The sequence below is a fragment of the Plecotus auritus genome, assembly GCF_963455305.1.
Source record: "Plecotus auritus genome assembly, chromosome: 7".
In the NCBI taxonomy this organism is placed as follows: Eukaryota; Metazoa; Chordata; class Mammalia; order Chiroptera; family Vespertilionidae; genus Plecotus; species Plecotus auritus.
Window position 1 is genome coordinate 36,708,359 of NC_137774.1, and position 21,243 is coordinate 36,729,601.

At 49.0% G+C, this 21,243-nt stretch overlaps 2 protein-coding genes and 1 long non-coding RNA gene across 3 annotated transcripts; 1 reads left to right on the plus strand and 2 right to left on the minus strand.

Moving 5' to 3' along the window:
- Window positions 1-6,945: 6,945 nt before the first annotated feature.
- TLCD2 (TLC domain containing 2) lies at window positions 6,946-8,649 on the minus strand (the record flags this gene model as incomplete). Its single annotated transcript, XM_080679988.1, has 4 exons — window positions 6,946-7,395; window positions 7,955-8,037; window positions 8,206-8,288; window positions 8,474-8,649. 4 exons carry the CDS (start codon window positions 8,647-8,649, stop codon window positions 6,946-6,948), a joined length of 792 nt encoding a protein of 263 aa, XP_080536114.1.
- A 2,503-nt stretch (window positions 8,650-11,152) lies between these two features.
- On the minus strand, window positions 11,153-15,067 carry LOC308254079. The gene is made up of 3 exons (XR_013961193.1): window positions 14,946-15,067; window positions 12,754-12,912; window positions 11,153-12,017 (listed from the first exon to the last, which is right to left on the minus strand). It is a non-coding gene; the product is annotated as an uncharacterized lncRNA (long non-coding RNA).
- Window positions 15,068-19,925: 4,858 nt separating this feature from the next.
- Window positions 19,926-20,338, plus strand: LOC308253380 (small nuclear ribonucleoprotein F-like). Its single transcript, XM_080678765.1, has one exon. It carries the CDS (start codon window positions 20,017-20,019, stop codon window positions 20,275-20,277), a length of 261 nt encoding a protein of 86 aa, XP_080534891.1. The 5' UTR covers window positions 19,926-20,016; the 3' UTR covers window positions 20,278-20,338.
- Window positions 20,339-21,243: the final 905 nt, after the last annotated feature.

The following is a 21,243-nucleotide window of genomic DNA, read 5'->3' on the forward strand; positions in this document are numbered from 1 at the left end:
ACTTTTTAAAAAGTTATTTATTTTAGAGAGAGAGAAACACTGATTTGTTGTCCCATTTATTTGTGCATTCATTGGTTGATTCTTGTATGTGCATTGACTGGGAATCAAACCCACAACCTTGGTGTACTGGGACAAGATGCTCTAACCAACTGAGCTACCCAGCCAGGGCTCATGGCCCTTATATAAAATGATGTAGTATTTGCATATACCATATGCATATCCCTCCATTTATTTAAAATCATCTCTAGATTCCTTATAATACCTAATACCATGTAAATGCTATGTAAATAGTTGCTATACTGTATTGTTCAGGGAATAATGACAAGAAAAAAATCTGTACATATTAGTAGAGATGCAACCATCATAAGCCTAGCTTCATAGTATATGTCAGCTACAACATAACACTTTTTAAAAATATATATATTTTATTGATTTTTTACAGAGAGGAAGGGAGAGGGATAGCCAGAAACATCAATGAGAGAGAAACACCGATCAGCTGCCTCCTGCACACCCCCCCCCCCCGGGGATGTGCCCTCAACCAGGGTACATGCTCTTGATCAGAATGGAACCCGGGACCCTTCAGTCTGCAGGCTGACGCTCCATCCACTGAGCAAAACCGGTCCAGGCAACATAACACATTTTTCCCTAATATTTTTTTTTATCTGAGGTTGATTGAATCAGCTACAACTGTAATGTTCCTAGTTTTGGTTTTTACAAAGTTATACAGTCTTGCAGAATTTGTTACAAAGATTTGTTACAGCCCTGACAGGTGTTGCTCAGCGGTTAGAGCGTTGGCCCACGCACCGAAGGGTCTCAGGTTCAATTCCTGGTCAAGGGCATGTGGGAGGCAACCAATCGATGTCTCTCTCACATCCATGTTTCTCTCTCTCTCTCTCCCCGCTCCCAGAGGTCAGGGTTTGATTCCTGGTCAGGGAACCTGCCTGGGTTATGGGCTCAATCCCTAGTAGGGGGTGTGCAGGAGGCAGCCGATCAGTGATTCTCTTTCATTATTGATCTTTCTATCTCTCTCCCTTCTTCTCTGAAATCAATAAAAATATATTTTAAAAACAACAACAAAAAACAAAGAACAGCTGCCTGTGCTCCCTATGACCATTTCTCTCTTAACCCCCCCCCACCCCCCAAAAAACAAGAAACACTTTCACCAATTTTAACTGATTATTTTGGCATTTATTGCCATATCTTCAAGTAATAAGCTTAAATTAGTATTTCTTGACTTTTTACTTTTAGGCATTATCAACTCACTCCCCACAATAGAGACTGGAAGTCCAATTTTCCCTCCAGCCTCCCAGTACATATATAAACATGAATTTTTAAAATTCATTATATATGTCAAGGAAATGCTACTGCAGCTGCCCTAGGATGTGCCCCCTGTTACCCCCCCCCCCATCTTCTCCATCTCCCCAGACCCCACAGGGTGGAAATATATGGATTCTATGAAGAGCTGGGGTTAGGGAAGGAAGAGCAGGAGCTTGGAGAAAATGATGTTTGCATGAGCTGCTCAGGGGAGCAAGCAGCAGTGTTTTCTAAACCAGAGAAGCAGCAGGAATTTGTGGCACCCCAGTTCTTCAGGCTCCACTGTCCTTCTCTAACGGTGCCCTGACCTGAGATCTGGAGCAGAGAGAGCCACTGTGCCAGTCTCTTAGCCCCTGGGTTTAACAATGCCAACCAGAGCAGTTCAAGGAGGTGGGGTCCTCTCAAGGGCAGGAGCAGCCAGGCCAGAGTGAGGGGGCAATGCGTAACCCAAAGAAGTCATTTACTATCCCTGGAATGTCAGCTACTACCCAAGTCTGTTATTTGGGAGGGTTGGATGGAGGTAGGCAGAGAGCCCTTTGCAGGGATCCTCCTATCGCACTAGGATCGAACACCCATTCTTCTACTCCTAAAGCCCGCATAGCTTGCATCCTTAGCTCGGTCTGAGTCACTTCTGTGTTCAGTTCCTACAGAAGATGTGGCAAGTGAAGGTTGCCTCCCACCAGGTTAAAGGCAGGGGAAGAATGTGCTCAAATGCTGAGGTAAGTGGTGCACATGATTGTGGGGAAAGCTGAAATGGACCTCTGTCCTAAACAGTCGCTGCATTCCTGAAAAGTGCAGAAATCAATACTCAGTGAATGGAAGTCTGGCTTTCAACCTGAAGCATCCTGACGTATAAATACCACTTCAGAGGCAATCTGTCTGACTTGATTGATCTTCAGTTGTCAGCTAGCTCCTATCTTCCTACCTTAAGGTTTCTCCACTCCTCAACCTTTCTATAAAGAAAGAGGTAAAATCTGGTATAAGAAGGAGCCTGAACCAAATCAAAGACTGAGATTCAAGTTCTGGCCGTGCCATAAACTCGCTGGGTGTGCTTGGGTAAATCACAACTGTGGTAGGCTTCAGTTTTCTGCAAATTGAACTGTAAGACTGGATAATCTTGGAGGTGGCATATTAATAAAGACTCATTGTTAAAAGTGAAAAAAACCTCAACTCATATTCACTTGAGCAAATCCAGGAGTTTTTTTGGTTTGTGTAATTGAATGGTCCAGGGCAAGTTCTGGCTTCAGGCTGAGCCTGAGCAGAGACTCATATGATGCTAGATATCTCTGTCTTTTTGAGTCCTTTGTGTGTGTGATTGTGTTGGCTTCGTGCTCAGAGAAGATCTCTTACAGCCCACTGGCTTAGCAATGTTAGCACACATAGTGCATCTTACCCAAAGGTTCTGGAAGTCATGGTGCTGAGGATCATAGGCTCTGCTTATCATAGACTCATTTCAGGAAAAGAGGATATGGTGTTATGATTGGTTAGGCCTGGGTCACGTGCCCATTAAGGAGCGTGAGGGAGGAGTGGTTTTCCAAAGAAAATGTCTACGCTGCTGGGCAGGCAATGTAGCAGATGTTGGACACAGATGGTATAACAGAAAAATATACTGGTGTCCCAAAAAAATGTATACATGCCCGGCCAGCACTGCTCAGTGGTTGAGCGTTGACCCATGAACCAGGAGATCACGGTTCAATTCTCAGTCAGGGCACATGCCTGGGTTTTGGGCTCGATCCCCAGTAGGGGGAGTGCAGGAGGCAGCTGATCAATGATTCTCTTTCATCATTGATGTTTCTATCTCTCTCTCTCCCTTCATCTCTGAAATCAATAAAAATACTAAAAAAATGTATACACACTTTGAATAATTATTAATTCCAATGGGTTAAATCTGAAAAGAAGCATCAATTGAGTTATAAAAAGTGTATGTGACACCGTGTGTGTGTGTGTGTGTGTGTGTGTGTGTGTGTGTGTGTGTGTTGAATTCAGGCCATGTCACTAACTGGCTAGGTAACGCTGAATAAGTTACCTTAGTTTACTCATTTAAAAACTGGGTTGAGCCCTGGCCAGTGTAGCTCAGTTGATTGAGCAGGTTGGCTTTTTTTTTTTTTTAGGATATATATATATATATATATATGTGTTTCAGAGAGAAAAGGAGAGGAGATAGAAACATCAATGATGACAATCATTGATTGGCAGCCTCCTGCACACCCCCTACCGGGGATCGAGCCCGAAACCTGGGCATGTGCCTTTGACCAGAATGGAACCTGGGACCCTTCAGTCTGCAGGCCAACGTTCTACCCACTGAGCCAAACCAGCTAGGGCAGGCAGGTTTGCTTTTTGATAGTAGAGGATCTTAGAACACTTTAGAGCTTTGTAGGTCATAAAGTTAGTGCCAAGAAATCATCCCACAGCAAAGTTTCAACAATCCAGCATTGCATTATATAGCAGGATATCAATGGAGCCAAAAAAAAGTGACTCAATGTAACCACACTCACAAAAGACTGATGCAATTATTTGCCTAGCAACTTATTTATTTATGATCAGGATAATGTCCCATAAAATATCAATGTTCCCCCATCCAGGAAAGCCCCCTCCCCTTTGCTAGAAAATAAATAATTCATCAGCAAGTAGCTTGGTAGGCATGGAGTCCGTCTTGAGGACCACCTTACTGAGCCATGGTGAGGTCTGACAGAGCACTGCCATGGTGACCCAACTCATTGCACCAAATGCAGCATCTATCAACCTCTGCATTTTCTAGCTTCTCTTTTCCAGGGTCCTAACTGGCCAGGCCTCTCTGATTCCCCTCATCTATATCTGGTCCACACGATCTATAACTCTCTAATTGATGAGATGTCACTTAGTCAATTATAATCACAATCCAGTTCTGCCTTCTAAAGTTTCACTGGGTTGCCACGATGGAAATGTGTGTGTGATCCCAAATTCTTCAGGTATCCACTTACGTCTAGCCCCACCAGTAGCTAATCTCACCCTTCCTGTATGGGTTTTACTAGTTAACCACAGAAATAGCCTGATTTCCCTGACAGTCTAGTTCTTAGGCACCCTTTAAAGATACTATCAAGTCTTACCAAAGGGGGTGCTCACTTGGAGCATGAATTTATGACATGTTCCTGAAGTATGTCATATTTCGTGGTTTTCTGTTTTTAAACTGAAGGGTAATGTTTTTGTTAATCAAGGCGCTCTGTTTAGAGTTTTGAAGATACTACTACAGAATTTTACTTTGTTTTTCTACCTCAGCTTCCATACCTGTGCCTCTCCAGTTTTAGTCTGATTACATTGAAACCCTCTGTTCTTCTTTTCTGCCTGTGTCTACTTCCGACTGTTAAAGTTGCTCCTCAGCCTGTTATTTTTTTCTCCTTTGAGCCTCAGTGTTAACAACTCTCTGATAAGGATCTCTCACAACCCCTCTCTCGCATTTCCCCCTTAATCTCTATTATGTATTTTTCTGTCTCCATGTGCGTCCCCTCCTATCCCTTCCTTCCTGTGGATGTTGATTTAATCCTGCCCCCTACTCGATGTTCTCTCTGTGATTCCCCACAGTCTCTTCGCCTATCCTTCTATCTCAGTGTACATCCCTGATTCTGACTTTTTCCCATCTTCCTCCCGGTCTCTGCCTATCAGTCCCTGTCAGTCTGTCTTTGTTTTGCACTGTAGCTGCTTGTCCTTTGTCTTTCTGCCTGTCTCCAACACCACATATTTCCTGCTTTCTTTTTCTGTCAATAAATCTTTTCACTGACTGCCTCCTCTACCTCCTGCTCTTCTGAGTCTCAGCTCCCCTGACAAATCCCCCTCATCTCTTTCCCCCTCTCTCTGCTCTCACTCCGCTCATCTCTCAGCCTGCCACGATTACCTCCGTCTCTCCTGAGCCTGGTTGTTCCTCCTTGTCACTCATGCTCACTAAATCACTGCCTAGACTATGTGCCTTCCACCCCTGGGGTCCCTTCCTGTCAGCCTTTCTTTATTTTTATTTTTCTCTTTGTTTAGGAGCATTTTACCAAGTCTACGATTTTGGTTTATCTCAAGCTTCTGTAACAGTCTTTCTCGATATTTCTGCCAAGGATCCTCTGTCCTGCACTCCATTTCCCTTTGCCTCTGTCTCTTCTGTGCAGCGAATCCTCTTTCTTCCTGTCTTTCCCTCAATCTATGTATGTCTTTCTCTACATCCGCTTCGTCTTTCTTTAGCTCAGCTTTTTGGCAGGAATTTTTAAAAATCTTTCCTGTCTCTTGCTTTTGCTCATGTATCTTTTCTGTGGGTGATTACAGGTTATCTCTTGTCCATTGTTTAGTAGACTAGCAACCTCAATCTGCTCTACACTCCCCAGAACCTGGATATTCTGCCTGAAGAAGGGAGGGGTCTTATGCAATAGAAAAAATAAATGCAGCCATGGAACCCTGGCCAGCTGGTTAGAGTGTCGTCCTGATATGCCAAGGTTTCAGGTTCGATCCCTGGTCAGGGCACATACAAGAAGCAACCACTGAATGCATAGATAAGTAGACTAACAAATTGATCTCTCTCTCTCTCTCTCTCTCTCTCTCTCTCTCTCTCTCTCTCTCCATCCAAAAAAATCAATAAATCAAGACAAAAGAAAAAATGCAGCAGAAGTAGCAGGGGAGAAAGGAGAGCTTGCAAATGACTTTATCGCTCTGCAGGCAAAAGTAAGCCTTTCCTAGGCTTCTTCTGCCTGTGCCTCATTCTTCCATGAAGCCCTGGGCCCAGGAAGACCCTACACTGTGCACCCAGAATGAGTGTCTGAGTCCCCACTACAGCTCTGTCCTAAGAGGAGAGACCTATTGTCACGTGTATTCCCAGCTGTTTACCTAGTGACACACCACACAGTGTTCTTGAGCTTGATATATATGTTTTTCTCATTAAAGGTTCAAAACAAAACAAAACAAAAAAATAAAATAAAATAAAAAGAAGAGAGACCTAGCCCCATGTTCATTCCTCTAAAAATATGTCTTTTCTTTGAAAAGGTCAAGATATTCTAAAAATAAATTTCAAAAAGGCAGTGCTGGACACAGTAGGACTCAGGTTAAGTACAAACACAACAGTGGGGTTTTGAGAACCAGAAATATCAGCAGCAATCTCTATGCCCCAGGTCTCTGGTCTCTTAGCAGCTGGTATGTCTATATAACTACTGGCTACAGAGAGCACCTGTTGTATTCTCCTCCCACTGCCAGAATTTGGTCATAGGTGAGATCTCTTCCCTCTGGCCTTACCCACTCCCTACCAGGTCTCTACTCCCCGTGAGACTTCACCTTCCCTCACCTGTCCCTGTGCTAAAGCAAAGGGATTCTGTTTCTTTTGGCAGTTACGTTCAGTTTCATGGGTCCTGCCACCCTTTTTTGGTAGCACTGGCTGTACCTCTTGAATTAGTTTTCTGGAGAGGACGGTTATCCTATGAGGAAATGCAATGAATAATAGCCCAGATTCCCAACCATTTCTTCTCAGATCCTAGGAGTGGGGGAGGGGTATGAATTTGCTGGAAGAGGAACTGAGATACTGAAAACCAGTCCAGTCCTCATCCCAATGGGGGTCTGTGCATTGTGGACCATCATCTCCTTGTCCTGGTCCTCCTCCCGCAGGCTGGCGGAAGAACCCAAGGCTTCTCCCTAGTCTTTCAGGCCGAGAGGGGAATCATCCTTGGTGGCAGGCTCACCATCACATGTCCTGGTGACCCTCGCTTCCCTGTGCCCAGGGTTGGATGAATGAGGCCGAGACCGCAGGACATCACTGATCGAAATTCGAACACCCTGTGTGATGCTCAAGGCTCCCACAGTGGCCAGCCCGGTGCCACCAAGGACAACCAGAGCAGGAGGCACCTGGTGGTGCTGCTGGATCAACCACAGACTCATCCACCCCAGTGGTGCCAGGCGGAAGAGGGCCAGGGTGGCCAGGGTGGCCCAGCTGGCCACACTGAAGGCCAAGGATGGGGCCTGGTGAGAAAGCAGCAGCAACTTTCTTAGGTGCAGGCAGGCAGAGTTCAGCTCTAGGAGCAGAGACACCACAGAGAAGCCCACGTAGTGGCCAGACAGAATGGCAGTGCCGAGGCAGCTCACGACCTGGGGAGCAAGGGCCAAAGGTTAGAGGACCTTCCAGGACCTACCACCCATCATGTCCTAATATCCCAGTCCTCTCAGGCATTTTCTGGCATTCTTTCCCTGAAAACACCCAACTTTATGCTTACCCTATGCCAGGAGCCCGAATGGCTTTGAAACCATCTTTCCCTAGGATGGAAGCAGCCTTGGCCAGAGGCTGTCTTCTCTGGGGCTGCAGCATCTGCATAGTAACCCCTGCCCCCAACTTCTATCCTGGTCTTTCATGCCCCATCCCCACTCCCAATACTGGGGCTCCCTCCTTCTCAGAAAAGCTCCATGTTTAACGTTTCTGCAATCGACAGGACACCTGTGGGAATGCAAGCCCCTGAGGCAATGCTCAGACTCCCAGCTGTGCCAACAGTCAATCCCTGCCCCTCAGTTCAGCCCAGGGTTAGGAGGATCAAGCCCAGGGGAGAGAGGGGTGTCAGACTCTCTGAGGAGTCATAGGACATAAAGCGGATGCAAGATTGGGGTCTGCAGTTGGTACACCTCCCTTCCTGCCTCGCCTCTCCCTGAGTCTCACCACCAAATGGTGACAGAGAAGCTCCCAGGCCTGGCCCAAGGTCTGGTTCTGCAGCATGTCAGCTCCATCAGCCAGGAAATAACCTATGGGGAAGGATGGCAGCTGGGGTACAGCCGGGAGAGAACTCTCCAGCCCCTACCTCATCCAGTTCTTTCGTTCCCCTCAGTAACGCTGACAGAAGATCACCTGCAATTACTGTTGGAAGCTTGTTCCCCGCCTCCCAGCTGGCCCAGCCTTCCCTGCAGACTCACCCACAGATACAGCCACCAGCACCAAGGCCCAGGGCGGGTGACCATGAATGGGGTCGGCGGCCATCTGAGGGTATAGCAACAGCCTAGAGGAGATGGGGAGCCACCGTCAGCTTGACCGGATTCTCCTGTGGGGCACGCCCGTCCACCCATCCCAGCCTCAGACTCTCAAGGTTTAGCATCCCTTTTAAAGGTGCCGCCAGGTCTTCTAACGTTAGCTTTCCATCCCTCGCCCTCACCCAGAGACCTCCCGAACCTCTAAGCCCCGCACCCGAGCAGCGCCCCGGGCCCCGTGAGCAGGCTGTGCACCAGGGAGACACAGATGTTCCGCCACTTCCAACGGTCCTGAGCCGCAGACCCCGGCGCGGGCAGCAGCTGCAGCCCCCAGTGCATCCCCCGGAAGGCTGCGAAGGAGGCACCGGTCACGAGGAGCCCCGAGGGCGCCATGACCTGGCGGGCGCGCTAGGTCCGGACCAGTTCCTGGGGCCCCTGCGCACTCGCCCCCGACGCATCCGACGCCCGCTCCAGAGACGGTGACCCGCGTCCCGGCAGGGCTGGGTTCCTGGGCTCCCTTGCCCGCCCGGCCTTGGGAATCTGCAGTAACTTTTCCAGGGCTGGTCCACGATCTCTCGGCTGGACCGTGATTGGAGCAGCCGCACGGCCACCGCCCCCGGAGCCAAGGCAACCGACCGCGTCCTGCCCTAGCGACAGACTGCGGGTTGGGGGCTCCCGGGATCGACCGTGCTACGGAGCTCAGGGGACTTCTGGGAAGTCGACAGAGGTCTTCCCCGACTCCCCGTGTCCTGAACTTTTTAGAGCTCCAGAAATAGGTCACTAATCTCACCTGACACTCCCGGAGGCCCCGCCCCACTAACTTTCCCCTACTCTAAAATCTTACAATCTGGTTATCTCTCCCACCCCACCCACGCGGCCCTGGGGTGAGAGGCCAGGGCAAACCCACCGCCACTTGCTTAAACCTCGACACCGCACTGCTGCCACCCCCTCCCCCGTCTCAATTGTGGGGGAGAGGGCACTTCATTTCCTTGGAGCCAGGCACCCCTTCTACCTCCTGAGGTTTCCAGGCCCACAACGCATCCCAGCAACCCTCTAGTCCAGGAGTCCTGCCCCCTTACATAGCACCTCTCAAATAGAATACTTGCAGCTTCCATTTGGGAGAGGGTGGGGCCCACTGGAAACTCCTCCCTCGACCTTTTCTGGGTACCCTACAGAGGAGTCTCATTATGAGGAAGGGGAGGCAAAGGGAACCACTCAGCACTATAGTCTTGAAAAGCACCCCTCCCCCGAGGCGGTACCTGGTGGGTGGATAGAATATCTCCCAATCCGAGGAGGCCAGGAGAGGTCACAGAGTCACCTCAAGGTTTGGACAGAATCAAAGAGAAAACAGAGACGCGTCGTGCTTTCCGCAGCAAGACTGTTAGGAGGATTCCAGAACCTCTCAGCCTATAAAGGAAAATCTCCCCCCCAACCCCTATTTCCTGAAGAGTTTGTACTGTTTTCCATCTTACTCCACACCTTGAGCTGGTTGCCAGCCAGAAATTCAAAGCAGTTTCCTGTACGTGGAACAGGCCAATTCCAGCTACTGCCAGAGAATGAATTTCTTAAGCTGATTAGGAGGCAGCTGATTGATGATTCTGCTCCCCCAAACACTCTCACAACCCTCTTTTCCCACCAAAACCCCACTAAACCCAAGGGGCTAGGGACATCCCTTCATTCTCCCACACCCACCTCTCCAAAAAAAAAAAAAATGTTTTTTAAAGTTACACTGATTCTTTTAAAGTTTGTTATATGAAAGCCATACACAATTAATGTAGCAAATTTGTAAGTTACAGAAAAAAAGAACATGAAAATTAAAATTACTTTATTCCACCATCCAAAGATTAACACTTTGGAGTACAGTATAGTCTCAATCTCTGTTTCATGTATTGTATGCAAGTATATACTTATATTTTAAAAAACAAAATTGAGATCACATGCTATACACTATTTTTATAACCTTTTAATTTTTTGTTGTTAATCCTCACCCGGGAGTCTTTTCTCCCTTGATATTTAGAGAATGGAAGAGAGGAAGGGAGGGAGAGGAGAGAGATATGGATTGGTTGCCTCCTGCAACCCAGGTATGTGCCCTTGACCAGGAATAGAAGCAGAGACCCATTGGTGCACCGGCTGATGCTCTAACTACTGAGCCACTGACCAGGACTATAACCTTTTTTAATATTTAAAGAACGTTTTTCTTTTCAGCCAATTATTCTTCATGACTCTTAAAAAATATATTTTTATTGATTTCAGAGGAAGGGGAGATAGAAACATCTTGAAAATTATCCATCAGCTGCTTTCTACACACCCCCTACTGGGGTTCGAGCCTGCAATCCTGGCATGTGCCTTTGACTGGAATTGAACCTGGGACCCTTTAGTCCACAGGCCGACCCCCAATCCACTTAGCCAAACTGGCTAGGGCTCTTCTACATGACTTTTAATGGCTGTGTAGTACTCCACCATCTGGATAGATACTGCAAATCTTCTTTGCAGCAGAAATGAATTCCCAGACAATTGCTTCTCTATTGCAATGCTGGAATGAACATCTTATAACTAATTTTTTTTCCTTAGGCTAAATTCCCAAATGTAGGATTACTAGGTCAAAGGCCATGGTAATATGTTTGATACATATTACCAAACTTACATCCAGGAAGGCTGTACCAATTTGTACTCCTATATGCAATGTATATGAGTATTATTTTAGTACTCCTTTGCCAACAACTGGGTCTTATTTTTTCTGTTGCTATGAGAAAAATGCTTTGGGGGATGGGGTGAAGGAGGTCAATGGGGGGGAAAAAGGACATCTGTAATACTTTCAACAACAAAAAAAGAAAAATGGTTATAGCTATATTTGCCTCTCTTTAATTAATAATGAAGTACACATTTGTATTCATGGTTTTATCCATTTGCTTTTATTTTATGAATTTTTCTGTGTATGTCCTTTCACAGCTGGCTCTTGTTCCTTGAAGCTGCTTATATGTAAATTACAAGGTGGGAGAGAGGTGGAAGTAGGAGGATGAAGCCACAGGACACTTTAATATGATCCCACATCTCTGAAGGAGGTGGAAAGATTGAAGATGCCGGGAAGCTTGTCCTTGATGGAGGCTGGGTGTCCTCCCTCTTCCTGGGGTGCTCCTGGCCTTTATGCCCCCCCTCTGCAGGGTGCTCAGACAGGTCCTGTGCTCTCCAGGCTTTGTCCTTCACTGATCTTCTGCCTGCCTGTGTTCCCAGGATGCTTCTCCTCATCTCTGCTTCATGATAGGTGAGGATGGCAGAGCCACATACCCAGGGCTGGAAGGAAACACTGTGGCCAGTGAAGCGAGGAGGGGAAGAAAGGATGGAAGCAATGTCCAGGGACAGAGTGATCTTTGTTGAGTGGACTCAGTCTACCCACCCCCTTCTACCACAGTTCCACACACATCCGGCTTAAGCTGTGGAAGAGCTGGAATCAATGGTCTACTCTCCCCTAAATCTTTGAGTTTCTCACAAATGGGTAATAGGACCCAGCTCCTCTTCCCCCAAAATAGAACAGCTTCCTGCAGCCCCTGAAGGCAGCCACCTTCAGGCAGGGATTTTAGGCCATGGCTGAACCACACCAGAGCCTGAGCCAAAGAGTGAGATTGGATCAGGAACTGGGGATGGCAGGTTTACACTGCCTGATGCCCCAAAGGGGGGGTTGAGTCCCAGAACTCAGCTCTCCTGGTTGCTGGAGGGGAGAATTTTCTGCCTGCACAGGCCTGAGTTGAGTTTCACACACCATCCTGGAAAGTAAAGTGAGGAAGAAGAGCAGTGGTAGCCATCAGGGGCCAAAGTCCTATTATGGGTGGCAGAGGATGCCTGGGGCCACCCTTGCACGATGAGAAGTCAGTGTAGAGACTGAGCCCCTTTAACCCTCCAACCCCCTATCTCTAGGGTTATTGTCAGGGAGGGGGGAGGGGCAATAGCTTAAGGGAAAAGCTGTTTTATTCCCACCCCAAGCTGAGTCTGCACAAATGGGCTTCTGATTTCCTCAAGCACACTCAACTGGGTGATTTCTCCATCTCACAGGTAGGTGGAGAAGCTGAGACCGGACATCTAAGGGTGCCACATATAGGTAAGTATCCCTGAATCTAGAGTCTGGGCCAGTCTAAGGAAATGCAGGGAAAGGTAAGAGCACGGGTATGACTACTGAGATGGCAGTTTCAGCATGACTTTCTGGACCTCACCTGGAAAGGCCAGTGGAAGAATGAGGGATAAGGAAGGAGGGTCAAGAAAGACATCTGGGTAAAGGGATAGACAGGGTTTTCTTTGCTCCACTTCCTCCCCCTGTCACATAAAGACTGACTAACTTTGGGTAGTCAGAGACATCTATTCCCTAATTCAGTCAGGGTCTCTAAAATTGTTCTCTCTTGCTGTGCCAATCAGGGTGAAGGCTCTCCAACTTAACAAGGTTCCCTTTCCTGAAACATATCATCATCACTCCTGCTGTCCAGACCTTCCCAGCCCCAGTTCTGTCACCTTCCAGATGAGGGGGAAAGCAGCTCCTTCTCCTCCTCGAAGCCAGCGGCAGAGGGCAACAGTTCTTCAACTGGCAGCTTTAGCTGGGTCAGGACATAAAGCTTGCCACTGAAGAACTACTGCGGCTCAGCCAGGTGAGGGTGTGGGAGGTACCGGCTCCTAAAGGCAAAGGGAAGAAAAATGGGAAAGACCTGAGCAGGGCCATGTCACAAGGACACTGTCCATCCAAGTCCAGTCCCAGCAGACACTCAACCTTCTAAGGAAGGGTTCTTAGCCTGGGCCTGCAGGAGCTCAGTGAGAAGCAAGAGGCAGCTCTAAACATATTTCCCTTGCTCCTCTTTCCAGAACTGCAGAAACCCAGGCTCTCATCCCCTTTACCCCAGCCACGCATGTGGTGGGGGTGGGGGGCAGCCTACTCAGCATTCGGAAAAGGCAGGACCTGGGACCCTGGACACACCCTTCCCTTTTCCAAGATACTAGGTGAGAAATTGTATGTCAGGTCCAGAAATGAGTTCAGTGATCAGCCCAACTGATTTCTTCCCAGAGAGTTCAGCTGGAAAAAGTTTTGGGGGCCTGGATCTGGGAAGAGTGAGGGAGGAGGTCTAGAGTTTGGAAGGTCAGCAGAGGCTCCTGGGACGGTGAGGAGAGGACAAGGGACCAAAGGCTGGAGGGGAGGGAGATTGGGCAGGGAGGTTGGGCAGCCTCCCCTGGACTCTCAAATGCCAAGCATTCCGCTTGCGCATTCCGGGTACATCTGGTATGAATTCCAGGCTGTCTGCCGGCCCCTCCAAGTCTGAACTTTGTTCCAAGTTCCAAGCCCCGCCCCCACAGTTCCAACGCATGAATCAGCAGGAAAAGCCGGGCCCTGCAGCATGGCCCGGGGAGGGGGTTGGGGGCGTGGCAGGCTTGGGGGCAGTGAGCTAGGGAGGGCGGGTCTGTGCTGACACTCAGCCCAAGGGCATGCCCATGCCAATGGGAGTGGCCAAGGTGGTCTTGCCTTGAGATTTCTATATTTAGAGGGTAAAAAAGATTAGGGTAAGGTTGGGAGGTTTTCAAATTACAAAACCCTCTTAGAAAGCATGAATTTTGAGTTATCTTCCTTCCCCCAAGTGACCAGTCCCCAACTCCTTCCCATTCCCCTCTGTCTGAGCCAGCTCTGGTCAGCCCAAAGGACTTAGCGGCTACTGAGAGTTTGTGCCAAGCAGGTGCCCTTGGCTGCAGAGCGGGGTGGGTCCAGGGCACTGACCCTCTGACCAGCTGCTCCATCAACCTTCTGGCACCCTGACAGCTTCCAGCCCAGTCTGACAGCCAGGATGACAGGCCAAAAGAGTTGGAGGCTGGAACTAGGGCCAAGGGAGGTGGGGGCGATAGCCTAGCCCGAGGCCACGGGGAGGGGCCAAGAGTTGGCCGAGAGGTGGGGAGAGAGGGAGCCCAGTGATGACTAACCCAGGCGCCCCACCCAGCCAGCCGGTTTCCCAGGCGGTCGGGGCCAGGCCTGGGCTAGGGCCCCCACAACCGGACAGGCTTGGGGGAGGTGCAGAGGTGACCTTCTCTCGGCCCAAGACGGCTAGTGAGGCTGGGGCGGGGGGGGGTAGAGTTTCCAGGCCTTCCTCGTGCCCGCTCCCCCCACCAACCGCGGTGAAACCCTAAACCTTTGGGTTGCATAAGGCCCCGGCACCGCCGCCCCCTACTCCTCTCCCCTCCCCCCTTACATAACATCCCCTGGAGGGAATAAGAGGAGGGGCCGGCCCGCCCAGAGACCCCTTCCCTGCCAGGGTACTTAGCTGGCCCTGACTCAGTGAGTGCCGGTAGAAGCAAAGCACTTCTACCGCCTCCCACCCGGTCTAAATCCTCTCCAGGCTGAGTGGTCGGTCCCGTATCATCGGACCAGAGGGCGCGAGGTTAGCCGCCCCCAGCCCTCCCGCCCCTCACCGCCCTCCCGCCCCTCACCTTACTCCCAGCTACTCCGCAAGACCTTCCGCCACGACTCCTGTCTCGGCCTCTTTTTAAAAAACCTCCAGACACTCTACTCCAGCCAGTCCAGGACCCTCTCCCCCGGAGCGCCCCTGCCTCCGCCGCCCCCTCTCCCCTCCCCCGGAAGGGCAGGGTGTGGCCGCCAGAACCGTACTTGCCCCCATTACCCCGTTAGCACGGTTCCCTCCAGTGCGGCCAGGACCCCAGCTCACACCCACCTGGTGCTGGGTGTGTGGGGGGTGCTGAGGGTTGGGGAGCAAATCAGTGCGTCCGTGCCCCATGGCCGGCGGTGCTCTCTTCCCAGCGCCCAGCACACACCGGCTCCAGTCTCCGATCAGCTGGCGGCGTAGTGACGCACAAGTTGCGATTGCATCGCCCAGGGCCAATCACCGCTTACTGGTGTGCAGCGTGACCACACCCACTCGGGGGCGCCAGCCCTTCGCCCTGATCCCGCCTCTCCGGCTGTCTTAGCTCTGATTGACAAGGAGGCCACCCCTTTGCCTAAGTAGAGTTGCACTAAGCCACACCCACCAACTCAAGAGCTGGCCAATAGGTGAAAAGGTGTGGCTCAGCCCTCCGCTAGGCTACTTGCTTTGAAGAGCCCTACGTCAAACCAAGGTCCGAAAGAGCAGCAGGAAGTAAAGGCGTGTGTGTTTGCTGTGCATTCTGGTCAGTGTAGTTCTCAAGCTGACACCCCGTTCCCAGAATTCAGAGCGCTCTGTGAGTTGGCATTTTTAAATCATCTCTGAATCCATCCCCGGCGAAATCCTTAAAGGGCTACAGCCCCTCCTTTTTGGAGCCGTGAGTGCTTCTTTTTAGACAACCCCAAAATGGATTCGCTGACCTCTGCAGGAGGCTCTCTAAGGAAAAGTGGAGCAGGCGAAGCAGCAGGAGTGGGCAGAACTGAAGATGCAAATCAGTCCCCAGGGCAGCAGACTCTTCCACGGATGGGAACTCCTGAGGGCTTTTGGGGTAGGGAAGACTGCCCACCTCTCCAAGCCCCAGCTTTCACTGGAGAGATCTAGTCCACCCCTCCAGGGGGTGGGGGTGTGGGGAAGGCTTCCTGATCAGGAGACTTTCCTTGGAGATGTCTGGTCCCAGTCGCAGGGATAGAGCCGCTTCCTAACAAAAGATTCATACTTTTTCGCGGCTGTGAAGCTGGGGAAGTCCCAGCCGGGCCAAGGACATCGCTCTCATGATCCTCCCAGCCCTCAACCCTCCCCCAAAGGCCCTTAATAAAATGGTTTGCTTACCCCATCCCTTCCCCGTCCCTCCCCACCCCCCAAATAAAAAAGATTCATAGTACAGTCTTCACCTGAGGGTAGATGGAAGACTTCTGGTCAGAAACTAGGGGATGGCCGTGTCAAAGTACAACTGGCCGGCACTCTGCCTTAATACCCCCATTCAGTACCGCCCTTCAGAAGCTTTGCACTGACTCAGACCTACTTAGGGAAGAGATTTCAAAGGTAGAGACCAATGAGGAGGCTGTTCCTTCCCTCAGGAGCCAATCAGAGTTTAGAGGGGCGGGGGATGGGCAAAAACTGAAAGGAACCCAGTGACTTGGCAAAAGCTGCTGAACTGCTTATTAAAATGGGCAAGTCTGGGACCCACCCCATAGCATCACTCCCCCGCCCTTACCCCTTCCCAACTGAACCCAAACGTGTAGACAAGGATCCATGACTTTTCCATGGGCTCCAAATTGGGGGTGAGGTTAACTGAGCTGAAAGGATTTGGCTGGAGTGTGAGATAGTTCCCTCTGTATTAAATACGGGCTCTGCCACGTGATTGCTATGGTTTCTAGGAGCACCACAATTCCGAACTTGTGTTCAGAACATTGTGCCTTTAAGGAAACTTTCTGCCTTCCACCCCAGTAACAGCTGACTGTTGGAAAGTGTGACCTCAGGGGACAAATCAGCTGTTACCACATCCTCCTCTTGGCCTGCCCTACTCCATCTGATTATTCTCTCCTCCCCCACCACGGGTAGGGAGGGAATGAAGGAGATAGAACCCCAAATATGGGGGATCTGCTTGTATGTTCTTCCCTCTTCCCTCTTTCTCACTGTCACCATCTGCCTCCCTCCTTTCTCCCTTCCCCCCTGCTGGTTAGTTCTTCAGAGGTTCTGAGCTTGGAACCAGAGGTATTTCCTGTCGGCACAGTCAGCTCAGACCCACCCTCCCTGGTCTAGCAAGGGAGGCCAGTATTGGGGAAGCCCAGAATGGAGGCTAGATGGGTGTGTGTGTGTGTGGGGGGGGGGGGTCCAGGAATGGGTACTGGGGAAAGTCCAGTGAAGCTTCCGACTAAGCCTAGAGGAGTAGAACGGTTGTGGAAAGCAAGCCTCCTGGGTGTCAGAACCCTGCTCCCTGGGCTGGCCAGCTGCCCTTTGCTCCCTGCTCAAGTTGCCCTATTCCTCCCCAGACAGGGACCTGCTAAGTGAATCGCCCTGGCCTTGCTTCTAACTCCACTTCTGTTTTTAGATGCCACCTTGGCTGCTTCAGTTTTTACACTCTCACCCACTACAGCAAGGGAGCTAATGTGGCGCTTCCCAGGGCTGCAGGTGGAACAGGACTGGCCCCAGGAACCAGCAGCTTTGGCTGGGAAGCCCCGAAGGAAGACCTAAGTAAATATTTTGCCCCAGCTCTGAGCTGGGAATCAGGGTCACTCCAGGACAAGCTTAGTGTGAAGTCCCAGGAATGGCTTGGCAAGGTTGGGAGAAACTGATCAGGGCCTTGGCCAAGCTTGGAAGGAAGAGAAATCTCACCAGCTGACCCATTCCCATTATCCTTAGCATAGAAGTCGAATTCCCTTTCCACCCAAAGGCCCTGTGGTAGGCTAGTCTCTCTTTTGTTCTGCTAAGTCTCCATTCCCTCACCCTCACACCCTAGGGCAAAAGCACAGGCTTTCAGTCCAGGGTTTCTCAATCTCAGCACTATTGACATTTTGAATTGAATAATTTCTTGCTGTGGGGCTGTATTGTGGGGGACAGCATCCCTGGCCCATTAGATGCCATTAGCAACACAACTTGACCCTTCCCCATGACAACCAAAAGTCTCTTTAGACATTACCAAATAGCCCCTGGGATTCCGAATTGCTCCCAATTGAGAACCACTGAGTTAGACAAACTTGGATTCAAATTCTAGCTCTTACCAGCCCTGAGCTTGATGAATATACTTAACATCTCTGAGCCTCAATGTCCTCATCTACAAAATTGAATGAATAATAAATTCATATTGTAGGGATTAAAGAAGGAAATACCTAGCACAGTACCAGGCTCATTGGCCCACAGTTGGTGCGTTAAACATTAGCTTCCTTCACTTTTCTCCCTGCCGGATCAGCAAAGGCTAACCTCACCCGGCATGGGCTGCCTGCCGGGGCAGCTGCAGCTTGCCTTCCTGACTATCCAAGCCATGACCTCCAGGACACTCAATATTGAGATTGGCAAAAGGGGCTGGCTAATTTGGTCCTAGATTCTCCTAAGTCCAAAGGTGCTTGGGTTGGGATTCAAGGAAAATTTTGGAATAGATCTGTTACAAAGCATTGTATCTCAAGATGTGGCCTGCAGATTGCCTGCATCAGAATTACTTGGGGTGCTGTTAAAATTCAGATTCCTGCCCTAGCCAGTTAAGCATATGCCCGGGTTTTGGGCTTGATCCCCTGTAGGGGATGTGCAGGAGACAGCCAATCAATGATTCTCTCTCATCATTGATGTTTCTATTTCTTTCTCCCTCTCCCTTACTCTCTGAAATCAATAAAAATTTTTTTTTAAAAAATTCAGATTCCAGCCCTGGCCAGTGTTGCTCAGTGGTTAGAATCTGCACAACAAAGGGTCTCGAGTTTGATTGCTGATCAAAGGCATATACCGGGGTTGCAGGTTGTGCCCCGGTCAGAGCACGTGTGGGAGGCAACCAGTAGATGTGTCTCTCATGTGGATGTTTCTCCCTCCCTCCTTCCCTTCCACTCTCTCTGAAAAGCAATGGAAAAAATATCCTTAGGTGAGGATTAACAAAAAATAAAAATAAAAATTCAGATTCCTGGATTTCATCCCAGGCTACTGAATCAGAAGTACATAATAAAGTTTGAAAACCACTGTTTTAGGGCTCAGATTGGGGAAGGTGTCAATGCCCCAGAAATCTTAGTGCACCCAGTGCTCACCATTGCAAGGACTTTCTTGTTAAAGAGAAAGGAAGAATTCTGATTGGATTTCCTCTCTTGGAAATACTTGTTCATTGGCAGCCAAGGTTGATCTGGCCCTGAATGATTCATTAATCCTAACCAGTTCATTAATTCTCTTCTTTGCTCTCACTGTTTTGCCGATTTAGGCTATTACTAGAACAGTAAGATTCATTTTAGAATCTAAGCTACCTCTAAATGTTTTAAATATTCCTTTCTATATTCTGGCATTGAAAAGACATAACTTAAATGAAAATTAAAAGGAAAATCTTATGGAATGATAAAAAATAAGAAGGAATTCTGAGGTAAGGTTAGTTATACCCAAGGTCATTGTTGCATTGCAAGCCAAAACCACTAGAGGGCAGGGCACACACAGACTTGCAGAAAGAAAAAGTAGTGCCTGTTCAGTCTAGGGGTAAACTGAGACCAGAGTAAAGACCAGATGGACCTAAGTTTATTGGTACTAAGAAGCAAGTACTGCCTCCTGACTATCAAAACCATCCTCTAGTCTCAAGTACACAGACCAAAGTTGGGGATGAGAGATTGACAGGAACACATAATTTCCCAGCTGGAAAAAATAATAGTGCAATGGCCGAGGAGTACAGAGAACATTGGTTTTAGATAGGCCTGGATTTGAATTCTGGCTCTACCACTTCTTAGCTATGTGACCTTGGTCAAGTTACCTAAGGTAGTCATTTTCCTAATCCTAATGAGGATTAAACAAAACAAGGTATGTGAAGTGTTTAGCATGGTGCCTGGATCCTAATCAGTGGTTGTAAGTTATGACCAAGGTCCTATGACCAAGCACTTCAAGGATTCCAGCTGCCCCTTCAAGAAAGAAGACACAGCAGCCCTGGCTCAGCTGGTTGTAGTGTTGACCTGCACACCAAAAGGTTTTGGGTTTGATTGCTGGTCAGGGCACATACCTAATTTTCGGGTTCAATCTCTGGTAGGGAGGCAGGCAATTAATGTTTCCCTCTCATATCCATGTTTATCTCTCTCAATAAAAACGTATCCTCGGATTTTTCTCGCGGTCCGAGCTGGGGTAGGCGCTCCAGGCACAGGGACGGACAAGAGCTGGGTCTGCGGCGAGTAGCCTGCAGCATTTGCTCGTTGTCGAGATGAGTTTGCCCCTCAATCCCAAACCTTTCCTCAATGGATTAACAGGAAAGCCAGTAATGGTGAAACTTAAGTGGGGAATGGAGTACAAAGGCTACCTGGCATCTGTAGATGGCTATATGAACATGCAGCTTGCTAACACAGAAGAATACATAGATGGAGCCTTGTCTGGACACCTGGGTGAAGTTTTAATAAGGTGTAATAATGTCCTCTATATCAGGGGTGTTGAAGAAGAGGAAGAAGATGGAGAAATGAGAGAATAGCATCTTTTGTGGGAAAATTTTTTTATATATATTTCTAGACAATAAAAATTTGTTTTTTCAACTTGAAAAACAAACAAACAAACAAAAAAAAAACGTATCCTCGGGTGAGGATTAAAAAAAGAGAGAGAGATGGAATCAGATTATAGCAGAGCCATTCCTGTCTCCTCTCTAATTTGGACTTCAGTTTTTCTTAAGTGACCTTAAGGAACCCCCTACACCTCTACACCAACTACTACACTCATCTTCCAGGGGTGAGACTCAAAACAGCCAGTGGTTTCACTGCAGACAATCGCCTTTCTGTCCTGCAAATGAGTCAGAACCAAGACCCCCTGAAGGAGTCATGTAGTATTGGTGCCAGTAATCCTGTGCTGCACCTCCCCCCACTGTGGTATCTGCAAGGCTCTGCCACGGCAAGCAAGCTTCTTGGCAGGGCAGAAGCTGATCTCAAACAGGAAGTCGTAGGGAACATTTCCTCCCAAGAACTCCAGGCCTCTGAGCCTGGGCACTTCTCTTCTGAAGGTCGCCCGGAATTAAAAAAAAAAAAAAAAGTGTGGGGAGGGGGGCTGGAAGAGGGCTGCCAGTTGGGAGGACTCCAGGGCAGAAAGTCTGTTCCCCAGCTTCTAAGTCTCCATTCTGCCACTCGGACAAACCTCTTTGATGGCTCTTGGTTAAAACCTGTACAATATAAACAGTAATAACCGCCATCCTCCCTAGGTTCTGTGAGGCCAAATGGAATGTTAATGATTACATGTTTTGGAAAATTAAAAGTTCCTTATTTTGGAAGCCAGTGTGGAGGCGATGAAGGGACTTGATATCAAAAGTCGTCAAAAGTCCCTTATCTGTAAAACCGGGAGGGGCGATCAGTCCCCTAAGGGCTGTATCTCTGGAAAAAGCCCTCTCTTAGATCTATGATCTGTGTTCGGGATGGTGCAGAAGGAAGCAGAGAAGGGAGGGCAAATCTCGTGG